Source organism: Myotis daubentonii, chromosome 11 (genome assembly GCF_963259705.1).
Source record: "Myotis daubentonii chromosome 11, mMyoDau2.1, whole genome shotgun sequence".
NCBI lineage: Eukaryota > Metazoa > Chordata > Mammalia > Chiroptera > Vespertilionidae > Myotis > Myotis daubentonii.
Genome location: NC_081850.1, coordinates 50931735 through 50959255, shown reverse-complemented (window position 1 = coordinate 50959255; position 27521 = coordinate 50931735). Strand labels below are relative to the sequence as shown.

The 27521-nt window shown below is 40.9% G+C and overlaps 1 protein-coding gene across 4 annotated transcripts in view; it reads left to right on the top strand.

Annotated features, from left to right (window-relative positions):
• Positions 1-27521, top strand: part of RIGI (RNA sensor RIG-I) — a 59709-nt gene that overhangs the window by 19675 nt on the left and 12513 nt on the right. For 3 of the 4 annotated variants that reach the window (XM_059657105.1, XM_059657104.1, XM_059657102.1), the window contains exons 2-14: positions 102-236; positions 5223-5404; positions 6841-6988; positions 8294-8413; positions 11160-11261; positions 11667-11820; positions 12292-12550; positions 14876-15038; positions 16478-16597; positions 19231-19388; positions 20951-21086; positions 21924-22072; positions 25028-25118. In XM_059657105.1, the coding sequence (XP_059513088.1) occupies positions 146-236; positions 5223-5404; positions 6841-6988; positions 8294-8413; positions 11160-11261; positions 11667-11820; positions 12292-12550; positions 14876-15038; positions 16478-16597; positions 19231-19388; positions 20951-21086; positions 21924-22072; positions 25028-25118 (1873 nt within the window). In that variant the 5' untranslated portion in view covers positions 102-145. The remainder of the gene's footprint in view (positions 1-101; positions 237-5222; positions 5405-6840; positions 6989-8293; positions 8414-11159; positions 11262-11666; positions 11821-12291; positions 12551-14875; positions 15039-16477; positions 16598-19230; positions 19389-20950; positions 21087-21923; positions 22073-25027; positions 25119-27521) is intronic. The other variant, XM_059657103.1, reaches the window with a different exon arrangement.

Below are 27521 nucleotides of genomic sequence, written 5' to 3'. Positions count from 1 at the left end.
ACTTCCACAGGTTACAGAGGCTGCCACAGAGAGCACGCCACCAATAACACAATGGTTAATGGTTCTACAGTTTGATGAATCACTCTTGCTTCTCTCTGTAGATGAGGTGCAGTATATTCAAGCTGAGAAAAACAACAAGGGTGTGATGGAGGCTGCTACACTTTTTCTCAAGTTCCTGTTGAAGCTCCAGGAGGAAGGCTGGTTTCGTGGCTTTTTGGATGCTCTTCACCATGCAGGTTTGTTTATTCTTTTCCCTCACAAATCAAAGTATATTACTTGACTGTTTCCAAATGCTGTAAAAGTGAAATGCTATTAATCTTGAGGTGTCCACATATAATTAGTCTTTTTTAAAATGTTTTTATTGATTTTTAAAGAGAGAGGAAGGGAGAAGAGAAGGATAGAGTGATAGAAACATTGATGAACGAGAAATATCATCAATTGACTGCCTTCTGCATGCCCCCTGCTAGGGATTGAGTCCTCAACCCAGGCATGTGCCTTGACCAGGAATCAAACGAGTGACCTTTTGGTCCCTGGGTTGACACTCAACTGCTGAGCCATACCAGCAGGTCTAGTTCATGTCTTTTAATCTGAGGCAATGTAAAGACTATTTTCAGGCAGATAATATAATTGTCTACCTGAAATATCTAAAGGAGTCTACAGAGTATTGTAAGTAATGGTAGAATTTAGCATCTTCATTGGATAGAAGATAGTATACAAAAGTTAGTTGCATTTTCACCCACTGGAAGCAAATAGAAATATCATTTATATTAGTAACAAAAGTTATCACGTATTTAGAAATAAACCCAGCAAAAGGTGGGTAAAGTCTGAATGGAGAACATGATAAAATGTTGTTGAAAGATATTAAAGAAGTCTTATTTAAATGGAGATACATACCCATGTGTATGAAGAGGACAACTTGATATCATAAAAATGTCATCTCTCCCTATAGTGACCTATATATTCAATACAATTCTAGTAAAAATCTTACATGCTTTTTTATGAGTTTGACAAGCTGATTCTAAAATGTATTTGAAAGAATTATGACCCAAGAACAATCAATAACTCTCTAAAGAAGAATTAAATAGTCTGGGGTTTTCCCTTTGAGATATCAAGTTTTATTGTAAAGCTGTAGGCATTGAGACAGTGCGACTCTGTTCCTAGAACCAACCAGCTGACCAATGAAATAAAATAGAGTCTTCAACTAGGCTCATGTATTTATGGAAACCTGTTATATTATAGATCTCTGGGAAAGGAGGATTATTAGGAAAGGAGGGGCTTTTTGATTAATTGCAGTGGGCCATTATAAACAGGATAGTTTAAAGAGGATAAGATTAAAAACCAAACAAACCTTAACTTTCCTATCCAAGCGGATACAAATAAATTTGTGTTCCTTAATTCATTCCATTCATATATACACACACAATATGAATTCAAAAGAATTAAAGATTTAATTCTAAAAGGTAAAATTTTAACAATTTTATAAGAGAATATAGGATCATGTTTTTATAACCTTGGATTATGGCAAGATTTCTGAAACAAGATATTCAAGCATTAACCATAAAAGAAAGATTGAAAAGTTCCATGACATTAATATTAAGAGCATTCGTTTGTCAAAACACACTATAAAGAAAGTGAAAAAAGCAGATTGGGAGAAGATATCCGCAAAATACATTATTACGAAAGAATTAATTTATAGAATGTTTTTTAAAAAGCTTTAAAATCAATTAGGAAAAGAAAGAAAACTTCAGCCCTGGCCAGTGTGGCTCAGTTGGTTGTAATGTCTTATGCACTGAAGGGTCGCAGATTCAATTCCTGGTCAGGGCACAAACCCATGGTTTTATCCCCAGTTGGGGTGTGTATGGGAGGCAACCAATCAGTGTTTCTGTCTCACATTGATGTTTCTCTCTTTATCCTCCCTTCCTCTCTCTCTAAAAATAATTATTATAAAAATAATTAATATTTATTATAAATTAGGAACATAATGAGGTAACATTTTATAACTAGTAGAGAGCCAAACTTAATAAGTCCAACAGTGTTAAGGCTTGAAGAGGACATTTAATAACAGGTAATCTTAGATATCACCCTACAACCCTGGCCAGTGTGGCTAGTTGGTTGTGCGTTGTCCCATGAACCAAAAGCTTGCCAGTTTGATTTCTGGTCAAGGCACATGCCTGGGTTGTGGGTTCAATCCTTGGCGTGCAGGAGGCAGCCAATGGATGTTTCTCACTCTCTGCCTGTCCCTTCCTCTCTCTCTCAAATCAATAAAAACATATTTAATTTTAAAAAATCACCCTACAGAATGTAACTTGATAAAACTATTTTGAAAAACAATTTGGCATAGTTCAACTCCCATGTATCCTATTGAACAATTTTACTCTTAGGTATGTACCCTAAAAAAATTCTTACACATATATTCCCAAATTCATACATGAATGTTCATAGTATAATTGTTTGTATTAACAAAAGCAAGCAAGCAAACAAAACTAGAAGCAACCTTGAGAAGAGGAGAATGGAAAAATAATTTTTAAAATATTCACATGATGGTTGAATATACTGCAATGAAAAGGTATTGTTACAGAAGACCAAAGAAATACCAAGCTCGCTTCGTAGAGAAAGGGACTCCGGGAATAATTTCCAAATGAGAGTGAAGAAACATGCAGAGAGCCTGTCTGTATATCCCACTGGGGTCTTTGTCTTGCAGATAGGCCCCCTGCCCCCTTCGTGGCCCTGCAGAAAGGCCCCCAGGTATCAGGCCACATCCTGGCACCAGCATAACAACCCTCCCCCACCTAGGGCAGTGCATTGTTCACAGTTTTTATGGCCTGACACGCCTTGCTAGACCAGTTTCCTCCTCAGCATGAGCAAAGCTACAGACAACAACACAGGTGAAGCTTAGAAATGTAATATTAAACTGTTTGAAAATTCCTTTTAGTAGAATATAATTATAAAGTTCCAAGCAAGCTAAACAAAACATTGTTTAGAGAATCAAAGATATGTCATGCAACTACTCAAAAAAATTAAGGGATTGATACATCAAATACAGGGTAGGAGTATATTTGCAAGGAGATAGAAGGGTGGGAGAAAAAGGCACACACCTGCAATATAATGGAATATTCTAGTTCTTAAGTTGTGAATGGATTTACATGTGTTCATTTTGTTGTTCTGCTATTTATCTACACTAATAAAAGAGGAACATGCAAATTAACCATTACTCTGCTACACGCACCAGCCAATCAGGAGCAAGTATGCAAATTAACCCAACTAAGATGGCAGCAGCCACAGAGCTGGAGCAAACAGGAGGCTTGGGTTGCCCCCAGCAATGGAGGAAAACAGCCCTCAGCCCCTCAAGCAGGCTGGCCAGGCACCCCAGCAGGACCCCCCCCACCCTGAAGGGGCTGTGGCCAGCCTGCAAACAGCCATCAGCCCCTCACCCAGGCTGGCCAGGTACCCCAACAGGACCCCTACCCTGATCCGGGATACCCTTCAGGGCAAACCAGCCGGCCCCCACCCGTGCACCAGGCCTCTATCTATACTAATAAAAGGGTAATATGCTAATTAGACTGGGAGACCTTCCAGACATTCTTCTGGACAGAGCCATGGTGGCGGGGCCGAGGTAGAGGCAGTTAGAGGCCAAGAGAGGAGGGCAGTTGTGGGTGATCAGGCCAGGATGGGACGGCAGTTGTGGGTGATCAGGCTGATGGGGGGCGGGGCCGTTGGGGGTAAGCAGACTAGCAGGGGGGCCAGTTGGGGGCAAGGAGGCCATCAGTGGAGGTCAGTTGGAGGTGATCAGGACAGCGGGGGGCACAATTTGGAGTGAGCAGGCCAGCAGGGGGGCAGTTGGGGGTGAGCAGGCCAGTGGGGAGGGAAGGTGGGGGTGAGCACACTGGCTCAGGGGACAGTTGGGGGTGAGCAGGCCAGCAGGCAGAGTGGTTAGGGGCAATCAGGCAGGCAGGCAGGCAGGCAGGTGAGTGGTTAGGAGCCAGTAGTCCCGGATTGTGAGAGGGATGTCCGACTGCCAGTTTAGGCCCAATCCCTGTAAACCGACAGTAGGACATCCTTCGTGGGGTCCCAGATTGGAAAGGGTGCAGGCCGGGCTGAGGGGCGCACCCCCCACCCTCCCTGCACAAATTTTGTGCCCCAGGCCACTAGCATACTAATAAAAAGGTTGGCTCAGTGGATAGAGTGTCGGCCTGCGGACTGAAAGGTCCCAGGTTCGATTCTGGTCAAGGGCATGTACCTTGGTTGTGGGCACATCCCTAGTAGGAGATGTGCAGGAGGCAGCTGATCGATGTTTCTCTCTCATTGATGTTTCTAACTCTCTATCTCTCTCCCTTCCTCTCTGTAAAAAATCAATAAAATATATTAAAAAAAAATAAAAATAAAAAATAAAAAAATAAAAAGGTTGTGGGCCTTAAGATTGGACAAGCCTGGTAATTCTTTAGAGAACTTTAGAGTGAAGCATTCTTGGATTATTATAATTGGAAGTAATTTTTTTCCACCTCAGATTTTCTCATTATACTTAGTTTTATTTTCTTGGAATAACACAGAAGGTAATCTCCTAAGGGGCTAGAATTATAATCTAGATTTCTGTTTGCCTTTACTAATTTGCACTGACAAGAAACTTAACATGATGGCTTGGCTCATTGAAAGATAAATCAGGAGTTGTAGGTGGGATCTATGGATGCACTTTGGAAGGAAGATTTTATACTAAGATCAAATGTAAAACCTCACATATATCCTGTGTATTTTCTCCCAAGAGATGATAAATATTGTTAGAAGATCTAAAATGTTGGGTACCTAAAATGAATATCGAGTTTTCTTTTTTAAAAGTCCATAATAACTAAGGAGATTTAGATATTTTTGAGTTCTCTCACTGTACATTCAGACATGATTTCTTTTTTTTTAAATATATTTTTTATTGATTTTTTTTACAGAGAGGAAGGGAGAGAGATAGAGAGTCAGAAACATTGGTGGGAGAGAACCATCGATCAGCCGCCTCCTGCACATCCCCCACTGGGGATGTGCCCGCAACCCAGGTACATGCCCTTGACCGGAATCGAACCTGGGACCTTTATGTCCGCAGGTTGATGCTCTATCCACTGAGCCAAACCGGTTTTGGCCAGACATGATTTCTTGATATTAAATAATCTCAAAGTATTTTTTAGTTGGTCTCATAAAAGCCCCCAATTCTCTTTCTCTCTCTCTCTTTTTTTTTTTTTCAGGTTATTCTGGACTTTATGAAGCCATTGAAAGTTGGGATTTCCACAAAATAGAAAAGTTGGAGGAACATAGATCGCTTTTAAGGCGTTTGCAACCAGAATTTAAAACCAGAATTAATCCAAATGATATCCTTCCTGAACTATCTGAATGTTTAATTAATCAGGAATGTGAAGAAATTAGACAGGTAATTTAATTAAAATAAAATTTTGAATTGGGAAATAATTTGAACATGGAAAATGTTTTCTGTTTTCTATAATGCTTTAGACCTAAGAAAGATCCTGCAACCCACAAAAGTCTTCAAATCTCAGGCTTAATTACCTAGAATAGTAATTTAATTGTGAATTGAGTAATTTTTATGTCAAATTTTTTCAGGTTTGTCCTATTTTCAGTTAAAAAGATTTTTATTGCTTTCTGAATAATGTTTTATGAAAATTTAAATAAAATCAACTAGCTTAACAAATTTAAAAAAGCCATAATCTAGTGGCTAAGTATTCAGGCTCTGGACACAAATAAACTTTGTTAGAATCCTAACTCAACCACTTACTAGTGATATGATCTTAGGCAAGTTACTTACTTTCTCTAAGCCTCTGTTTATTCATGTTTAAAATGGCGTCTTATTACTATATTTTTATAAATACTAAATTAGATAATATATGTAAAGTGCTTACATACGCCTGGTGCATAATAAGTGCTCAATAAATTTTACTTATTATGATTATGATTAATAATAAAAGTCATGTAAATCTCACCACCTTGAAAAACCCACTTGTTAATATTTGGTTATGTCCTTTCAAATATCTCTCTTTGCCAATATACCCATATTTTGAATGGCTAGTATGTGGGTTGTTTTCCTAATATTGCTGATAATGATTGAATATAAGATCTCAGAGGGGGTGAGAATACTTGGCTTGACATAGTGATACACTATGAAGAGGACAAGGACAAAGGAAGGGTTTTTTATTCTATTTATTTATTTATTTTTAAATATATATTTTATTGATTTTTTACAGAGAGGAAGAGAGAGTGATAGAGAGTTAGAAATGTTGATGAGAGAGGAACACCGATCAGCTGCCACCTGCACAACCCCTTCTGGGGATGTGCCCACAACCAAGATACCTGCCCTTGACCAGAATCAAACCTGGGACCCTTCAGTCCGCAGGCCGACGCTCTATCCACGCTCTATCCACCGAGCTAAACCGGTTCGGGCAGTGGTCGACAAACTGCGGCTCAGCAAACCACAGCTCGCGAGCCACATGCGGCTCTTCGGCCCCTTGAATGTGGCTCTTCCACAAAATACCGACTTCTGTGCATGGGCCACGAAATTTCAAACTCACTGTTTATGCGCACCCGCACATGGTATTTTGTGGAAGAGCCACACTCAAGGGGCCAAAGAGCCGCATGTGGCTCGCGAGCCGCAGTTTACCGACCACGGGATTAGGGCAAAGGAAGGGTTTTTTAAAAAATTGTGTGGGATGGGGCAAAAATGTTCATGAATAAGACCTATTGAACCAAACAATAATTTTAAATCAGATAGCACTTAAGTTGGTATTTCTTCAATAAAACCTCATAAAAGGAAAACTTTGAAATAATTGATCAGTCAACTGCAGTTGTCTTGCTCAGGTTTGTTCCAACAAGGGGCCGATGGCAGGTGCAGAGAAAATGGTTGAATGCCTTCTCAGATCAGACAAGGAGAACTGGCCCAAATATTTGAAACTTGCTTTGGAGAAAGAAGAGAGCAATTTTAGTGAACTGTGGATTATAGAGAAAGGTAGGATTTTGAAGGAACAGTTCTGAGTGGGGTAGGGGAGGGTCTGAAAACATACTCTGCTTCCTCATAGTTCTCCTTAGGGCTTCCTTCACTCCTACCTGTTTTTCACTCGCTGTCAGAGGCATTTTTCCCCTCTGATACCCATCGCTACCTCTCTAATGAGAGATCAGCATGAAATTGAATTCTGGAAGGCCAGGGGCTACTTGCCTACAGAAGTAGTTTGGGTGTATATAACCCCTAAATATGGACCAGGGCAAACCGTTCTCATCCAGAATTAGCCCATCTGGCCCAAAGGACCTGGGGGAGGCAGGGGCTGAGCTCACTATATTTGGGTTTAGATTATCAGAGAAATCTCTTGAAAATTCAAGAGTTAAGAGGGTCCAAACCAGGACTTATCCCTTTTCACAGTAGATTCATGATAGACATTGCTTGGTTCTCTGCCTGGAAGCCATCTGGAACTGAACCAGAGCAGGATTGAAAAAAAGAATCTATTGTGATTAAGTATCTGAGTCCTGAAGCTAACCTCAAAGCATCATTTTAAAGCAGCGGTTCTCAACCTGTGAGTCGCAACCCCTTTGCGGGTTGAACGACCCTTTCACAGGGGTCGCCTAAGACCATTGGAAAACACATATATTATTCATAATGTTTTTGTGATTAATCACTCTGCTTTAATTATGTTCAATTTGTAACAATGAAAATACATCCTGCATATCAGGTATTTACATTACGATTCATAACAGTAGCAAAATTACAGTTATGAAGTAGCAACGAAAATAATTTTATGGTTGGGGGTCACCACAACATGAGGAACTGTTTTAAAGGGTTGCAGCATTAGGAAGGTTGAGAACTACTATTTTAAAGGTTGAGTTTGGTAAACCCTCTTAGCTTTTTGTGGCTTCTTTAGATCACAAGTTGTTCCAGAAATACACATCTGGTTTCGTGGGGAGGCCAGGAAAGGAAGACATGAATATCTTCTTTAGTGTGCATATGAGCCACCCAGGATCTTGCTCAAATGCAGATTCTGATGCAGCAGGGGTTCAGGAGTCTGCATTTCTAACAAGTTCCTGAAATTGCTGATCTATGTCCTACACTTTGAATAATAAAGTCCGAAATGACTTTGGAGTTCAAACTCCAAATTGAGATAGCAAACTTGAAAAGATTCTTTTAATTGTTTTAAAGGTGACAGGAATGTTTGTGAGAAATCTTAATGGGAGTTTACAATTTTAGTATTATGACCTCATTGTGAGGCTTTCACAATCAATTAGTTTATGTAAAGATTCTAAGATGCTTTTTGGTCTCATAAAGGTGCAAAAGAGGAAACGAAAGAGCTTGAGGATGAGGAAACAGAAACTTCCGAAGTACAGATTTTCTACAAGGAAGAACCAGAATGCCAGAATCTTAGTCAGAATTCATGTCCACCTTCAGGTACCCAGCACTCTTTTTTCTTTTCCATATGTTGCCCTTCAAGTATTTTGTGTGGGGACATGTTCTCAGTACCAGAAGTCACAGTCTTATGAAAAGGTTTTTAAGGGAAAGTAATAAAGAAAAGAGAATTTACATGACAAAAAATACTTTTTTCTATGGTTAGGAATTCAGTTGTCAACTTCTTCCTCTTCTATCTTCTTTTTTTGGTCTTCTTTTATCACTAAGAAAATATAGGCATCTCTACATGAAAATGCAAATTGTCCTCCCAGAAACTCAATGTCCATGAGCTCCTGCTTTCACAGACAGGATTTTAAAAATCAGCCCTGCTTTCTAATGAAATATTTCTACTATTTGAGAGTCATTTGCTATCTTTCCTTCTAGGATCCCAGGGCTGCAGTGTAAATTGATGAACTTTGTGCGCTGCCCATGTGCGCTGAGGGTTGAGAGGGGATTGAGACCCAGCTTGTGCTGTTTGTCAAACAGTGTGTTGAGGGGCTATGTCCTCTGAGCAGAGAGCTTTTTCTAATTCATACAAAGGCCCGGTATGAGTTACCTGTGGCTGTAAACGGCCCATCTTATTCTTTTCATGAGACCAGAAAGTTGCATAATAAGCCATAGTAAAAAGTTATTTACCAAAGGCCACCAGGGGGAAAATTATGATATACATGAGTAGTGTTAGAAGAAAGATGTGCTTTGGGGATAACACCATGAGAAGCAAATTTATAGATTACTTCTGCAACTGAATGATTCAAGTTTTTGGTCATTTCAAAATAAAATCAATGAATGTAAGTTGCTTTCAACTTTTGTGACATGTGAAAGGTCCTTAGTGAACTCTCTAAACCTTTTAGAAAGTCTCCTTTTCTTTCAAATGGGTAGTTTGGACTCAATAGATGATTTTCAAGGTATTTGTGGCTTTTAACATATTTCCATTTGCTTATCTATTAGTGATATAAAGCCTCTGATTGTTTTTTAAAACTTCTGGTTCTTGCCTGCTGGCATGGCTCAGGGGTTGAGCGTAGACCTATGAACCAAGAGATCACAGTTTGATTCTGGTCAGGGTACATGCCCAGGTTGTGGGCTCAGTACTTTTTTTTGGGGGGGGGGGGTGCAGGAGGCAGCCAGTCAATGATTCTTTCCTCATCATTGATGTTTCTATCTCCCTATCCCTTCCTCTCTGAAATTAATAAAAATTTATATTAACAACAAAAAACTCCCTTTATAACTCTGTAAACATTCCTCATTACGGGGATATCCAATGTGCTCTCCTCTGGCCATCCTGACCCAAAGATGGCCAGTCTGTGTCACACATCTTTCTTAACTTCCAGGGAACTAGGTTCACCCCATAGTCCCTAGGAAAACCTTTCTTAAAATTCTTTAACATACATTCTAAAACAGTGGGTTTGGAGGAACTACTTCCCATATTTGCAGTTAAACCATGTAATACCTCCCAGTTAAAGAGACACAGGACAAACACAAGGTAACTTTCGCTTCACACAGACTCTTAAATTCACAGTCAGTCTGAGCTTTGACTTCCACTCACGGAAAGTCCGAGGCAAATATTTTGCCTAAGTGGTGATCAGCCACCACTTCTGTCCCAAAAGACAGGCCTGAACTCAGACTGCTCCCCCAGGGGAAAACTTACCAGTCAGACGTCTGGTTCCAGAAAGGGCTTTTCTGTCCTGCTTGAAGTCCACTGGGGCGCAGGCGGGGGTCCCGGTCATCCAGGTCCGATGAGGACTGGAATCCAGTAAATCACTGGAGGCATGCCTTTCCCATCTTCAGGAGGGAGCTGGGCAAAAGGACCGGCCATTGGCCTTTACCAGCGGTGCCCTAAGTAGACAGCATGACTGGTATTTTCCCAGCCAACACACCAGATTAATGCAGAAGAATTAATCAGCTGGGCACTCAGAGGATATTCAGAAAAAATAGCCTTTATTTCTAGATGCACACGTGCCGTGACTCAGGGGAGTCAGTTTCCAAATCCTGAGTGATGAATATGGATGAAGCTTTCCCTTTATACCCTTTAGTTTCTTTGCCCCCCAAATATAGTACAGGCTTCTGGACTTTTCATGGGCTTTGCAGCCCCCTGTGAGTTAGGATGGGGGAAGTGAGATTACACTCAGAGGCCTGTCTGGTGCCAGCACTGCCAAACCCCTCAGGGTGTTGTATATGGTTCTTGGTTGATGGCCTCTGTAAAATGGGAGTATTCTGGGAAACAGGTTCTGCAAGGCAGGACAGGCATCACAGATAGAATGGAGTTTATCTGCAAGCAAGAGTGTGCGTCAGAATTCAGATAGCTAGCCCCCAAATGTCTTATTTTCCCCTTCACTTTTGAGAGAAAATAGCATGTGAAAGCCTTCAGAATTACAAAGCATGACTGCTCTTCAAGAAGAGATTGCTTTGAGAATTCAAGATTTACACAGTTTAGTGTTTTTCAAAGATTTCTTGCTGTTTTGTTCCATGTAGCATTTCCTTTAACCGGTGGGCATCTGTGTTGCCCTGAATTAAGCCATTTGTTATTTTATTTTTTTCTTCCCTTTTTGCCATCACTACTTTGTCATTGAGGGAGAATTCTTCACTTCAAATCAGTGGAGAAGCTAGAATGTTAAAAACAAGGATTGTAAACTTTCCGACATGAGGCCCTTCTTACTGGAGTCAGCATTCCTGTCTGTCTGACAATAGATAGCTATTGCCTTGATCCCTCAGGCAGAAACTCCTTGGTAATTTTGTTCCTTTTGTGTTTCAGAAGCATCTTGTACTCAGAGCCCAATTAAGCCAAGAAATTACCAACTAGAGCTCGCTCGTCCTGCTTTAGAAGGGAAAAACATAATAATATGTGCTCCTACTGGTAAGCTGATTGCCAGAACTTAGATGGTTTGTTTCTCTGCTTCCTTTTCCCCCCCCTTTTATTGAATACTGGGATGAAATGAGCAAGTTTTAGTTTTTTCCTTGTTCCATTTGTCTTTTGAGAAAACCATGTTATTAATATAGTCTCAAGGTATTTTAAAGAACCCGAGGGGAAAGAAAAAAGCCATCTTTTCGCTTGCTGCAGGCCCTGACTGTTTGAGTTCATGTTACCTAGGGAGTAGGTTAATATTTGTTAGTCCTGGTGTAATTCTGCCATTGTTTACCCATTCACATTACCGGTTTACTAGTCCATCCAGTGGTTTTAGGAGAGCCAAAAATAATTACCATTCGACAGAAATGTTTTAATAGGATATTAGTGACCTTTTCTTTTTCTTTATGTTAAAAGGTTGTGGGAAAACCTTTGTTGCACTTCTCATATGTGAACATCATCTTCAGAAATTTCCACGAGGACAAAAGGGGAAGATTGTGTTTTTTGCTAATCAACTCCCAGTGTATGAACAGCAGAAATCCGTCTTCTTAAAATATTTTGAAAGACATGGGTAAGTATAACAGTTGTTCGAACTTGTTTTTCTCTAGCTTTATGTAACTGGGTGCTTTCTGCTTTGTTTTGGTTTTGGGAAACCATGATTCAAAAAATTCATAGTAGATTCAGCTTTTATAGAATCCAGATGTAATTCCTTCAGGATTCAAGTCTGTTTTGTTAGCTATACCTGAAATCCTAAGTAAATGACTTAAGAGATACATTTTACATTTAACTTTTTAATGATTTTATGATTTATTTACTATGACTCTTTAAGTACTAGTTTCTTAGTGACTTAATATATACTCCTAGCCATTTTACCTAGCTTGCATTTATTGATCACTTACTATGTGTAAGACGTTGCTAAGCACTTGTCGCCTTTTTGACTTAGGGAGAATGCAGTCAATTAATGTTCTGATCTAGTGTTTCATGTCTTTGTGGTTTCTCACTCACACCGTGGTTGGTAATAGGCAGTTTCTGTCATTTCCAGGTACAAAATTGCAGGCATTTCTGGAGCCACAGTTGAGAATATCTCAGTGGATCAGATTGTTGAGAACAATGACATCATCATTTTAACTCCACAGATTCTGGTGAACAGCCTTAAAAATGGGACTATTCCATCACTGTCTGTCTTTACTTTGATGATATTTGATGAATGCCACAACACCAGCAAACTCCATCCTTACAATGTGATCATGTTTCATTATCTAGATCAGAAACTTGGAGGATCTTCAGACCCACTGCCCCAGGTATCTGCAACATCAGATGGATTCCTCGGCAGAGCTGTCACCTTCCTAAATCGTATTGATTTACTCTTTTTAAAAAATATTTTTTTATTGATTTCAGAGAGGTAGGGAGAGGAAGAGAGAGATAGAAACATGAGTGATGAGAGAGAATCATTGATCAACTGCCTCCTGCACGTTCCACACTGGGGATTGAGCACGCAACTCAGGCATGTGCCCTGACCAGGAATTGAACTGTGACCTCCTGGTTCATAGATGGACGCTCAACCACTGAGCTACATATACCAGGCTTGACTTACATATATATATGTTTCTGTTGACTTTTAGAGAGAGAGGAAGGGAGAGGGATAGAGAGATAGAAACATCGATGAGAGAGAAACATCATCATTTCTCTACACATCCCCTACTGAGAATCAAGCCTGCAACCCGGACATGTGCTCTGACCAGGAATCGACCCAGTGACCTCTTGATTCATAGGCTGATGCTCAACAACTGAGCACACTGGCCAGGCTTGACTTACTCTTATGGCCACAGTGAAGATGTCCTTCTCAGGTTCTAAGTCCATATTATATAACTCATTGATTAAATTTGATTCATTGGTTAATTTATCCACTTAACAAATATGTATCAGGTGCCTCCATGCACTGTGCAAGGCAGTGGGGATGCAAATATAAAAAGACATATTCCTTGCCTTCAAACAGCTGAAGTTTCATGGGGAGCTGGTTATGTTAGAATTATGTCATAGTATATCATGATGGCACACTATGGAGGTGAGTACATGGTGCAGTCACAAGAGAAGTAAAAGAGCTCCTGAGTGTGCTGTGAAGGTAAGGCAAGTCCTAACAGAAGTTAGGTTAAGCAAACACTAACAAGAGTTTACAAGGTAGATAGCGGGGTGGTTTTCTGGAAAGGGTACTGTGTGTCCAGAGGCACAGAGGGATGAAAGAACATGGTGTGCTTAAGAATCTTGAAGCTTTTAAGTATCACTTGAGTGTAGAGTGTAAAGTAGTGAATAGCAGTAGGTGAGTAAGGATGGGAGAGAGGGAATGATTGATAGAGCAAGGTGCCAAGAGAGCCCTGGCCAGTGTGTCTCAGTTGGTGGCATGTGTCCCATGTGCTGAGAGGTTGCTGGTTCCATTCCTGGTCAGGGCACATGCCCAGGTTGCAGATTTGACCCCCAGTCGGGGGCATGCGGGAGGCAGCTGATCAATGTTTCTCCCCCACCAATATTTCTCTCCCCCTCTCCCTTCCTCTGTCTCTCAAATCAATAAGAACTTTTTTATTTTTAAAAGATGCCAGGGGAGACCAGAGGTTTTAGATAAGTAGGCAAGTAGCTGGATTAGTACAGGAGACCAGATGGAAAGCCATTTTTGCTATTTTTGGTGTCATTAGAGGGGAGAGGGTAAGAGGAGTCATCACAGAGAGTAGTTCTCAGATGGAGCAGGAAAGGAAGGGAAGTTGGATATAAGCCCTCTTTTCTCTTGAACGTAGAAGATGGGAATGGAAGATGCATAGAGAGGATTTGAAATGGAAGAGAGAACTAATCCACAGAAGAATTGCCTGGTTATATTGGGGGCTCAGATGAAGTTGGGAATCATGAATTTGTAGCATAGTAATCTCACATTTGTGTACAGTTCTCTAACCCTAATAATTACCTGTTTAGGAAACACAGGTGGGAAGAAATTCGGGATGGTGCCCATAGACGAAATTCAGTTGCAATCACATTTCTTACACCCTTTTCTTCTAGAAACAGAAATTGGTAGTTCAATATTCAATATTTATTGAGAAGCTATTAGAGGAAGAAACAAATATTTACTAGGTGACTGTTAACCTATATTCTTTACAAATGTTATCTTACTAAATTTGCACAGCTACCATTTTAAATCGCTATTGTTACCCAGCTTTAGAGTGGGAGCTGCTTGTCCAACCAAGGACACACAGCCAGTGTGACATGGCTGGGTTTGGAATGGAAGTATGTCCAATTGCAGCCCTTTTCCTTTTCAGTATGTTGTTCTACTCATAATGGGGGACACACGGGTAAAGAAGAAAGAAGCCCTGCCTTGAAAGGGTTTCCTCTCTTCATATCTATGCTGATTTGTGTTCAACTCATACGTTGTGACTTCTGCATTTATTCAGTGCTTTACTTAATGAGGACCTTTCTATTTACACTGTCATAGAGAGTTTCAGGGGGGAAAAATGTCCCAACTTCAAATAAATGTTCTTTATTTGAAGTTGGGGGGAAGCCTGCGGTAGCAGGAGAGAGTTACAGGAGGGGCTGAGGAAATACCATGCTTTCCCCGGACATCTCATGGCTTGGAGTGCTCTTCACAGGTCATTGGGCTGACTGCCTCGGTTGGCGTTGGGGATGCCAAAAACACAACGGAAGCCACGGAGTATGTCTGCAAGCTGTGCGCTTCTCTTGACACATCAGTGGTGGCAACAGTCAAAGACAACTTGGAGGAACTGGAGGAGATTGTTTACAAGCCCCAGAAGTGTAAGTGAGATCCAGTAACAAGCCCTTTAGACTCTGTAATCCTCTGTTATTCCTAGTTCAGAGCCATTTGAATGGACACTCAATTTGTACACTTTCTCTGTTTAGTAGAAACTATTTAACCCCAAACTTGGAAAATAATCACCTTTCTGGCTCTCTCCTCGACGGAGCTCTCTCCCCAAGCAATGGATGAACCTCAGCAATGGCCTGTAGGAAGCAAACAATCTGACTCTTCATTTCCATAAAACTCTTATACAGAGAACCATGAGAGGGAGAGGTGATGAGAAAATCTAAGCATGTAAATGGCCAAGACCCGGGCTCGGTCCTTCCTGGTGTCCATGCCTGGGGAGGATACTGTGTGGTCATTCATCATTTCAGTATTTATCTGATAATTTTGGTTGAAATTATCTGAATTCATCATACCTCAAAAGATGAGAATATGATTTTTATAAGATTGACTAGCAAATGTTTATTGGATACCAGTGCTATACTAATTCAGCAAGAGGGAGCAGGGAGAGGAAATACACATGATTTCATGCTTGTCTGAACAGCATGTGACTGTACAAGGCAGAACAGACAGACATGAAATAGTCAGGGAGGAGGAAGTTCCGTTTCTTTCTGGAGCTGCCTGTAGGGGTTTAGAGAAGATACACACTCTGAACTTTTTAGTATCAAATACATATTTATTCATAACCTGGTCCCCCCTGCCCTCTGAGCTTCCTCTCCTCCCAAGTCCCATAAACACAATCATTGCATTCCTGTGGGCTCCTCAAATGTGTCAAATGCCTTTTCTCTCTAACGTTGGTCCATGCTCTATTTGTACATGATTGCATTTGCTTCCTCCTTTCCTCTTCCCCTGCGTATCCCACACCACTGCCTCCCTCGGAAGAATTTGTTTTTTTTTCCTCTCTGTGTTCCATGACACTTGTGCATACTTATATTACCGCACTCTGCTGTGGTTACTTGGCAGTGTGTCTTTTTGTCCCCTAAGAACACACGGAGTGAGTTCTGTTCAACTGTCTGTCACCAGAATATGGCACATGGTGATCTGTTAATACATTTCTGCTGAAACAATGCAATAGTGAATGTCAGGAACAGTGCAAACAGTCCTGAGGGTTGTGTGGAAAGGAATCAAAGAACAGAGACAGGCTTAAAAAGCGGTATTCGCAGAGACAAGCTGGACACCAGCCTCCTTAGAGCAGGGGCTCGGTGTGGAGTAACAGGAAAGCCAGAGTGAGAAGTTGGGTCAGACCCAGAGCACAGCAGACATGTTAGCAGGAGGGATCTGTTGCAAGGTTTCTGTTTGTTGGATCACCTCGGTGTGTTACCTGTGAGCTTCGGGCCTCAGAGGAAGCAACAACAGAGAGAAAGGTTTGGGGGTGCCTGCTTTAAATCTGACATAAGCTTCCTGAAAAATGCTAACTTTCCTTTGATGGCTCTAGTTTTCAGGAAAGTGAAATCACGGACCACCAACAGATTTAAATGTATCATCTCTGAGCTGATGAAGGAGACAGAGAGTCTGGCAAAGAGCATCTTTGGTGAACTTGGTACCATAAGTCTCGGTGAGATAAATTTCATTTCCTGTCCTCTCCATTTGGGAATAGCCACATATTGTTACTAATATTTGTTTGCAATTTCCTTAGTTCAGACAATGCCAAGACCTATCCAGAGGTTGACTTTCTTGTTTATAGGTTATTCAAGAACCTTCCAAGTCCTCCTTTATTTTCTATTGCTTTTTGTCCCTTTGTAAATCCAAAGTGAATGCAGGACAACACACCTGAAATATATTACATGTAAATCAGTTCATTGCTCTTTTGACTTCCAAATTAGCTTTCTGTCCTGGCTTCCTATTGCAGGAATGAAACCACCATTCCTCTATGGCTCAGATTCAGGCCTAGAGGTGACCTTTGATCCTTCTTCTTTTGAGGCTCTCTCATGAAGTCACCAAGTTCTCTTCTTCTCCTCATTATTCACTCATTCATTCACCAGAGATTATTGTGCCAGGCACTGTGGTAGAGATGGAAACAGCAAGATCAAAGACATAGTCCCCATCCTCCGGGAGCTCACAGTGAAACAGTGAGAATCAGATGCGAGTAGTTTCCATGGGACCGGGCAGCGTCACACGCTGGGTGCCATGGGAGCACGTGGGAACAGGACTGGGCTGTGGGGAAGGCTTCCTGGGACAGATCTAGAAGTCAGCCAGGTTAAGGAGAGACAGCTACGTGAGATCGAAAGGCATTAGGCATGGAAGGAAGAGAGAGTGCAGTGAGTTTTAAAAAGTACAAGCTTTGCATGATAATTTTATTTATATATTACATATTTTTTCATGATAATTTTAACATGTGAGTAAGGAGTGAGGCTAAAGGGAGAAGCAGGGGGTAGACAGGGAAGGGCCTGGTAGGCCAAGCTGAGTTTAAATTGTTCCCTAAAAGCATGGGAAGCAACTGAAGATTTTGATGTGATAAGGATACCAGTGAGGGAAGAGAGACCAAGGCTGTGGAGATGCTGGGGAGGGAGGAGGCTTGTGCAAAGCACTGCAAACAGGAAGTGTTCAGACTTAATGGCTAACTGGATTTGGGTGGGAGGGAGGGAGGAAGGGAGTGGAAGATTTCCCCACAGGCTTCTCGCTTGGGCACCTGTGCATATGCCTGTGAGTGGTACTGGTTCTAGAACGAGGAGCAGCTTTGGCAGGCACAGGGTGAGTTGAGAGTTTGGGAGACAATTGAATTTCTAATGTCTGCAAGGTATCTCATGGTGCCTCACCTTCTCTCACACTTGTTCTGCTTCTCTTTTCTTTTACAGCTTGATTTAGGGCTTTTTCTGACAGCCTTCTAGCTGGTGTGCCCACCTTCACTCTCTTTTCCATCCATTCCCTCCCCCACTGCCTGGCTAGTCTTCCTGAAGTACCAGTCTTACCGCATCAGCATCCTGCTTGAATCCCTTTGCTTACAGGCAAAACCCTCCAGGTCTCTCCCTTGACCGTCTGAGTCCTGCCTGCACAACCTGGTTCTACTTCTTTCCACTTTTACCTTCCCCTCCTTCCCCGACTAAATTTTTTTATTTAGCCTTGAACATGCTCACTCATTCGTTTGTTCATTCAGTGTTGGCAAGGTGCTGGGTGATGGGAATACACTGTGGACCCTGAGACACAGCTCCTGCCTTCATGGCATTTCCAGTGTAACAGTAAAACCAGAATTAGGAAGTAATAAACATAAAGCAACGGGATGGGGTGGGTGGGTGGTGGGATAAGGGTGTTTCAGGCGGGGAACAGCATGGACTGAGGCTGGGAGAGCAGAGAGTGGGGACTCACATCAGTCCTGTAAATGCAGGGAGGGGAGTGTATAGAGATGAGGATCAGAAGCAGGGAGGGCTGGGTCACAGAGGACCTGCCTGAAGCAGTGGGATAGCAGTTCCTCACCTTCAGTTTGGAAACTGCCTCTAACTGCTGAGTGAGGAATGGGTTGAAGGGAATCCGGGGAGAAGTGGGGAGACCAGTTAGGAGGCCATGATACCATCCAGGAGTGTTATGATGTGATCTGACCTGGGGAGGGGGCTTGAATTTCTACCTTCTTATTCCCTCCATCTCTAATATCGTACCTCCTCCTTTTTGCCAGTCCAAATCCTGTCAACTGTTCATTTCTGGATTGCTTAGCTCATTTTTTTACTAGACTTTATTTTTTTAGAGCAGTTTTAGGTTCATGGCATAATTGAGCAGAATGTACAGAGATTTCCCATATACCTCCCTGACCACAGCCTTGCTTATTTTCATGCTTCCCCAAGTTCAATAAATACTTGTTGATTCATGTAATTTACTGCTGGCCACCTCGTTTGTAGTTGGCCTGGGGAAGAAGCATGTCAAGGCCACTTGTCTCAGAAGCCTCTTTTGTTCCTTTTATTTAAAAAGAGGAACATTTTAGCCCAGAAATAGAGCTCTTCCTGTGAATTTTATTGCACTGTGCTCTTCCCCGGGAGCCCTGAGAACTGACTCTTCCTAGAGTCACTCGCAGACTGAGCTACTGGAGGACAGGGCTGGGTGTCCCTCCTCCTTTACCGAGGCCCCAGCACCTGCACAGAGCCCGGACTGCTGAACCCTGACCACTCTGTGCACAGAATAAGAAAGAAAATTAGAGGGTAAGGCACGCTTAGAACCTGAAATGACTGACATATGACACAGTGAAAAACTTTTTCTTTCCAGAAAATTTATCTCAGATTCAAAACAGGAATTTTGGAACACAGAAATATGAACAGTGGATCGTTGCAGTTCAGAAAAAGTGCGCAGTGCTGCACCTGCCAGACAAAGACAAGGAGAGCAGGATTTGTACAGCGCTGTTTTTGTACACTTCACATCTGCGGGTACGTTGCTTCTTTGGAAAGGCATATTTTATTTTTTATCTATTGATTAGAGAGAGAGAGAGAGAGAGAGAGAGAGAGAGAGAGATTGAGTTGTTCCACTTATTTATGCATTCTTTGGTCGATTCTTGTATGTGCCCTGACCTGGGATCAAACCCACAACCTTGGCATATTGGGATGATTCTCTAACCAACTGAGCTACCCGGCCAGGGCTAGGCAGGCATATTTTAGTTGTAGCACCTACTGGGAGCTGTGCTGTGGCAGCCAAGGAGGGAACATCAATTTTTCATCCTGCCCCCACAGCTCATACAGGAACTTTCCAGAAGATTCTTATGAAGCAGACTTCCAAAAATTACCCCATTCAGCATCGTCTTTGTCTGCTTTCTGAACTTAACACTGGAGGCAATAGGATGGACAAGGGGAGGCTCTAGGCCAGTGATGGCGAACCTATGACACGTGTCAGAGGTGACATGCGAACTCATTTTTTTGGTTGATTTTTCTTTGTTAAATGGCATTTAAATATATAAAATAAATATCAAAAATATAAATCTTTGTTTTACTATGGTTGCAAATATCAAAAAATTTCTATATGTGTCACGGCACCAGAGTTAAGTTAGGGTTTTTCAAAATGCTGACACGCCGAGCTCAGAAGGTTCGCCATCACTGCTCTAGGCTGTGCCTCCAGCATGCCCATGATTGACACAATTAGGAAAAGCTGGGTGAGGATGAACATTACTGTAGATACGTGACTGGTGACAGCCATCCTTAAAGTCAGTACGGGACTCCTGTTGCCCTATCCGAAGCATGTATTCTTTATTGATTTATGAGAGGAAGGGAGAGGGAGGAAGAGATAGAAACATCAATGATGAGAGAGTCATTGATTGGCTGCCTTTTGCACGGCCCCCACTGGGGACCAAGCCCGCAGCCCGGGCATGTGCCCTTGGCCGGAATCGAACCCGGGACCTTTCAGTCCCCAGGCCGATGCTCTATCCACTGCGCCAAACCGGCTAGGGCCGAAGCATGTATTCTTACCTCGGATAGAGCCACATGTGCACAGGAAGATACGGATATTTTAGGATACACTCAACCAGAATGCATTTATAGGATTTTAATGAACGTACTATTTGGTGTAGGTGGTCAAGCGCCATCATTCTGAGCAGGCGCAATCACCATTCAGTGATGACTTTAGATGTATAAAGGGATTGAGTTGAATGTCTGAATTTTGAGGCAGATTGATATGGAGGTTGATTTGCTTTTAGTCTTTGACATGCATTTTTCTTGTAATTTTCTCTTTCTCTTCCAAGATAGACCTCTAGAATCCAAAGTGATCCTAATTAATTATTGATTCTAGCTAACTGAGATTTTTTGAAAACAGTATTTGATTCCAAGATTTCACTAAGTACCATAAGGGACTGTTCATTTAAAAAAAAACTAAGTTGGAACATATTTGAGAAAAGTTTATTCTTAAAATTAATTCCATGCCAAGTTACAGCTCATTGAACTTAAGTACAGCAGATGTGTTGGACGTTAGAAATACATTGAAACTCCGTTTTCATTTTAAACAGAAATTTAATGATGCCCTCCTTATCAATGAGCATGCACGGACGAAAGATGCTCTGGATTACTTGAAAGACTTCTTCAGCAATGTCCGCTCAGCAGGATTTGATGAGATAGAGCAAGATCTCACTCGCAGATTTGAAGGTGGGTGGTGTTTCCGGAGGAGGAAGCCATGCAGCCTGGTGACTGCAGTGATAGCATAATTGTGCGGCATTGTATTTAGCATTTGGTGATGCTCACGCAGAATGTTGTCCTGGGCTTACGCAGATGGCCGGACCATGGAGCTTCAGTGAAGTCTGGTACTAAAGGAAAGAACCTGTGGCTTACCCTAGTTCCAATTTTGAAGAAGGAAAAATAGTAGGACTTGCAAAGGATATATTTCATGGAAATAGTTAATAGTAGCATATTTTGATTTTACTTTCAGTAATTTTATAAAGATTACAAACTACAAAAAAAAAGTGTTTTAATGATATTAAAAATACTGTAATTTATATATACTTCTATGTAAAGAGGAAAACCAAAATGGCTCATAATTCCATCTCCCTCATATTAAGAAAAATATAGGAAGATAGTAAATGAAAAGTAAGGCTTCCTTCTCCTCCTCCCCTTTTTTCCCCCCAAAGATAATTGCTGTTAATAATTTTTGGGGAAATGGGGGGAAAAAGGAGACATATGTACTACTATTTGTAATACTTTAAACAGTAAAATAAAATTTGGGGGGGCCTATACTGAAGTATTTACTTATACATATGTGTAACCCAGTTATGTGCTGCTAAACATTGAATAACCAGCTCTTCAGGAGGGAAACAAAATATATGCATTTATTGGTGTATTTACTAGTAATGTATGCATTCAGTTGGTGGTTTTCACTTACACAATTCTGGTCAGATTAAGAGATTAACGGAACTATAGCTGAAAGTCCCAGTGTGTTCTAAATTTCTAGAATTTATAAGTCGTTTACAAAACGTACTCCTTTTGCAGAAAAGTTGCAAGAACTAGAGAGCATTTCTATGGATCCCAGCAACGAGAACCCTAAACTGAAGGACCTCTGCTTCATCTTGCAAGAGGAGTACCACTTAAACCCAGAGACCAGAACCATTCTCTTTGTGAAAACCAGAGCACTTGTGGATGTAAGCTTCTTCCTCCTTGTGGATAACAAATTGAGCAGTACCATTTTATTGGAAAGATTGTCTTTTCTTTACTTCACTGTTGTAATTACTCTAGTTTATAATGATGTCTTGATACCTTTACATGTTTTTTATTCTTTTCATTGATTTAAAAAAATTTTAACCATTCTATGGGTATGTAGTGATATCTCACTAGGGTTTTAATTTGCATTTAACTAATAACTAATACTGTTTAACATTTTCATATACTTATTAGCTATCCACACATCTTTTTTGGTGAAGTGTCTGTTCACATTTTTTGCCCATTTTAAAATGGGTGTAGCTGGATCGTTTATCATGTTATTTTTTTAAAATATATTTTTATTGATTTCAGAAAGGAAGGAAGAGGGGGAGAGAGATAGAAGCATACATAATGAGAGAGAATCATGGATCAGCTGCCTTCTGCAAGTCCCCCACTGGGGATCGAGCCCACAACCTGGGCATGTGCCCTTGACTGGAATCGAACCTGGGACCTTTCAGTTCGCAGGTCAATGCTCTATCCACAGAGCTAAAGCGGCTAGGGCTTATTATGTTATTTTTGAGTGATCTTGTATTCTGACAAAAAGTCCTCTGTTGGGAACGTGATTTGAAATTTTTTCTTCTGGTCTTCTGGTCTTCTCATTCTCTCAACAGTATCTTTTATAGATGGAAAGTTTTAACTTTTGATGAGGTCCAGTTAATCAATGATTGCTTTTTGTGGATTGAGCTTTTGGTATTGTATCTAAGAGCACTTTGCTCACCCACAACCACAAAGGTTTTCTCTGTGTTATCTTCTAGAAGCTTTTACATTTTATGGTTAGCTCTCCAATCCACTTTGAGGTATGGGTTGAGATGCTTTTTTTTTCTTTTTGTATGTGAACATCCAGTTGTTCCAGCACTGTATATTGAGAAGACTATTCTTTCTCCATTGACTTGTCTTCGTAACTTTAAAAAAAATCAGTTAACTGTATTTATGTGGATCTATTTCTGGATTCTCTATTCTGCTCCATTTATCTATATGTCTGTCCTTTCACCCATCCCACACTGTCTTTTTTTTATACTAGATTTATTTATAGGTAATCTTTATTCCTTAGAGTTTATCCATATAAATTATATAATACTACTTTGTTTAGTATATTTACAGAGTAATGCAACTATCACCAAAATCTAATTTTAGAATATTTCAATCTCCCCACAAAGAAAGTCCCCACTCATTTGCAATCACTCCTCATCAAAATTCTACTGAGTCCTAAGTAATCATTTATCACTTTCTGTCTCTATACATTTGCCTATTCTGGACATTTCATGTAGATAAAACTGGAAAAGAGTGGACCTTTGTGACTGTTTTCATTTTACTTAATTCTTTTGCATAATGTTTTTGAGATCTATCTATGTTGAAACAGAAGTAAATTGTCCATTTTTTATTGTTATACATCCCACACTGTCTTGATTGCTATAGCTTTATAGTAAGTCTTGAAATCAGCTAGTATGAGTTCTCTAACTTTTTCTTTTCTTTGAAATTGTTTTAGCTGTCTTTCTTTGTCTTTCCATTTATATTTTAGAATCACCTTGTCCACATCTATGAAAAAGTCTACTTGGGATCTCTTTTGGGATTGCATTGAATCTACAAACAATATTGGGGAGAAACGACATCTTAATAATATCGAGTCTTCCAATCCATGACCATAGTATATTTCTTCATTTATATAGGGATTCTATATTAGTTACCTATTGCTGACAACAAATTGCCCCCCCCCCCAAAAAAAAAAAAAAACTTAGTGACTGGGAACAACAAACATCTATTATCTTACAATATCTATGGGTCAGGAAGCGGAAACAACTTAACTGGGTGGTTCTGGCTCAGCGTCTCATGAGGCTGCAGTGAGGTGTTGGCCATGGCTGCAGTCATCTCAAGGCTTGAATTGGGAGGATCAACTTCCACCTCACTGAGATGTCTATTGGCAGCATCGGGAGATGTGCTGCTTTTTTTAAAATACATTTTTATTGGTTTATCTCCATTCAGATAGGAATGGAGAGTGAGAGAGATAGAAACATCAATAATGAGAAAGACTTATGATCAGCTGCCTCCTCTAGTCCCACACTGGGGACTGAGCCTGCAACCCAGGCATATGCCCTGACCGGGAATCGAACCGTGACCTCCCGGTTCATAGGTTGACACTCAACCACTGAGCCACGGCCAGCCAGGCAGAAGAAGTGCTTCTAAGCTCACTCACTTGGGCCTCTCCACAGGCTGCATGGTAGCTGGCTTTCCCTGAGTGCGTGATCCAAGGGAGATTGAGGAAGAATGCCTAATATGGAGTCACAGTCATTTTATAACTTCAACTGGGAAGTGATACCTCATCATATCTGTCCTATTTTATTCATTAGAAGCAAGTTAATAAGTTCAGTTCACACTTGAGGGAAAGGGACACAAGGATCTGAATACCAGGGGAAACAGACCGTTGAGGGCTACCTCCGACGCCACCTACCACATCTTCTTTGGTTCCTTTTATCAGTGTTTTGTTGTTTTCAGCACACAGATTCTGCACGTATTTTGTTAGACTTATACCTTAGTATTACTTTTTAATGCTGTTGTAAATGGTTCTTTTGTCTGTTGCTGGTATATAGAAATACAACTGATTTCTGTCTACTGATCTTGTGTCCTAGATCTTGCTAAACTCACTTTTTAGTTTTACATGCCCACTTTCAATCTAAACTTTGCTTTTATAACTTAAAAAATATCCTTGATGACAAAGATTTGTACCTTTATGGTTAATTATTGCATAGAATTCAATTCCAAGAAGCAGTTTTCTTAGATTTATCAATCTGAAAACTGTCTGTATACTAACTTAACATATACTTCTTGCATATATTTCAGTATTGAATTAATACAGATGGCATACAAATTGGGCCTAACTGAAAATTGCTTTTTGTTTTCAGGCTTTAAAGAAATGGATTGAGGAAAATTCTAAACTCAGCTTTCTAAAACCTGACATATTGACTGGACGTGGCAAAACAAATCAGAACATAGGTATTTATATATGGTATACTATATATAAGAATATATGTAATCTATTGAATCTTTTTTATGTTTGTATCAGCGTTCAACTAAAGAAACAAAACCAGTAGGAGATTTTATACACACACACACACACACACACACACACACACATAGATACGTGCATATACATACACACAGGGGTTTATTACAAGGTACGGCATACACAATTTTACTGGCAAAACATGTCTGAGGTCTGCAGGGTAGGTGGTCAGGAGCAGGCTGGAACCCCATAGCCATGAGCTGTTTGAAGTCCTGAGCTCAGGAAATACCTAAACCAGTGATGGCGAACCTTTAGAGCTCGGTGTGTCAGCATTTTGAAAAACCCTAACTTAACTCTGGTGCCGTGTCACATCTAGAAATTTAAATTTTTTGATATTTGCAACCATAGTAAAACAAAGATTTATATTTTTGATGTTTGTTTTATATATTTAAATGCCATTTAACAAAAAAAAAAGCAACCAAAAAAATCAGTTCATGTGTCACCTCTGACAAGTGTGTCATAGGTTCGCCATCACTGACCTAAGCCCTTTTCTAATACTAATACCTAATCAGTATTATTGATTAGGTTAGGCCCACCTAGGGTGAAGCCCCTGTTGATTCCCTTAATGTGTACTGATTAAGAACTTTAATTACAACTGCAAATCCCACTAGAGACTGTAGTTCAGCCTAGGCAAGTTGACATATCAAAAGGCCATCACATGCTCACATGCCAGAAAGTTGCAGACATTGCCTCCTCCCATTCTTTTTTTACATATTGTTTGAGCATGTCACTCTTCTGCTCAACCAGTAGATTAATTGGAAGTAGAAATGCTCTGTTTCTGCTTCATTGTTCTTTAAACTATAGATGCTTTTGTGTGTATTATATACTTTGAGTTTAAAAAAATAGTCCAAGTAGACAAGCCTGAACTCTAGCGAGGGTGGTCAGAGGAGGTAAGGCTGCCTCTGTGGTTGTCCAGGAGGAGCCAGTGGCCAGCCCTCACCTGGCATTCTCACAGCCGTGCTCCCCATGCCTCAGTGACCAGCAATGCCAGCTCCTCTCTGCTCCTCCTCTTTAGTGTTATAATAAGCAGTTCCCACCCTGTCAGTCTCAGTCATCACCCTTGCACTTCCCCTTATACAAATTTTAAATTCCGTGACTCTAAAGGGCAAATTCAGATTTTGAAAATTTGGCATACCAAATGAAGTCCAACACCACAGATTCTTTTTTTTAAATTCTTTATTGTTTAAAGTATTACATATGTCTCCTTCCCCCCCCCCATTGACCTCTCCCCAGCCACTCCCAGCCCCCCAGCACACGCCCTCACCCCCCTACTGTCTCTATCCATTGGTTATGCTCATATTCGTGAGTACAAGTCCTTTGGTTGATCTCTCACCCCGCCCCACGCCCCTGCTTTCCCTTTTAGGTTGGATAATCTGTTAGATGGTTCTATGACTCTGGCTCTATTTTTGTTCATCCGTTTATGCCCCGACCCTCGGGGCATGCAACGTGGGTGCCGTGAAGGTGCCTGTAAGGGAATGAGAGGATAGGAGACGCGAAGAAATGGAGGCAAGACAGGAGTCTGATCAAGCCTCAAATTTTTATTTTTACAGCGGCAGAATATATTTGTTCCAGGGGCGGGGGTGGGTAGCAGGGGTGGGTAGCAAAGCTTATGGTAATAGCCTATCAGCAAGTGGAAGCTGTTTGCTTGTGGTGTGTGACAAGTGGTGTGTGACGGTTATTCTTAATTGTTGGTGTTATGTGACGATTATTCTTACTTGTTGGTAGTGTGTGACGATTATTCTTAATTGTTGGCCAAACCGCAGGACACACGTGGTTTCCAGTAACTGGGAACTGGAAACTTTTACTTCTAAGATGGAATTGTTTATGCCATGGCTCCCAACACGTTTATGTTCATTATATTCCACAAATGAGTGTGATCATGTGATATTTATCTTTCTCCAGCTGAACACCACAGATTCTTGTGGTCAAAGTTCTTTACCATCTGACTCCAACATGAGTCCTATATGATTTTCCACCTTTGTTATTTCCCCACAAGTAAACACTCAGAAAATATTTTCTTATTTGTTTCCTCAGTTACTCATCCATCCAGCCACATTTATTTAGAACTTAGCCAGTCATGTGCTTCTGCCAGACAGCCTTCCACATTCCCACAGCATCCATTCTGCCTCCACTTCATTGCTCGTCACATGGAACTATAGCTTCCTATTATACCCCTCTTCCTCAGACTGTGAGCTCCTTGTAGGTAAAAGTGGACCTTTAACATTGTATTCTTATCTGACCAACCATAATGCCGAATAAATGTTTGATGAACAAATGAATGAAATTAATGAAGTATGGTGTCTGTCTTGAAGTTGTTTTGTGTTGGGGGCCAG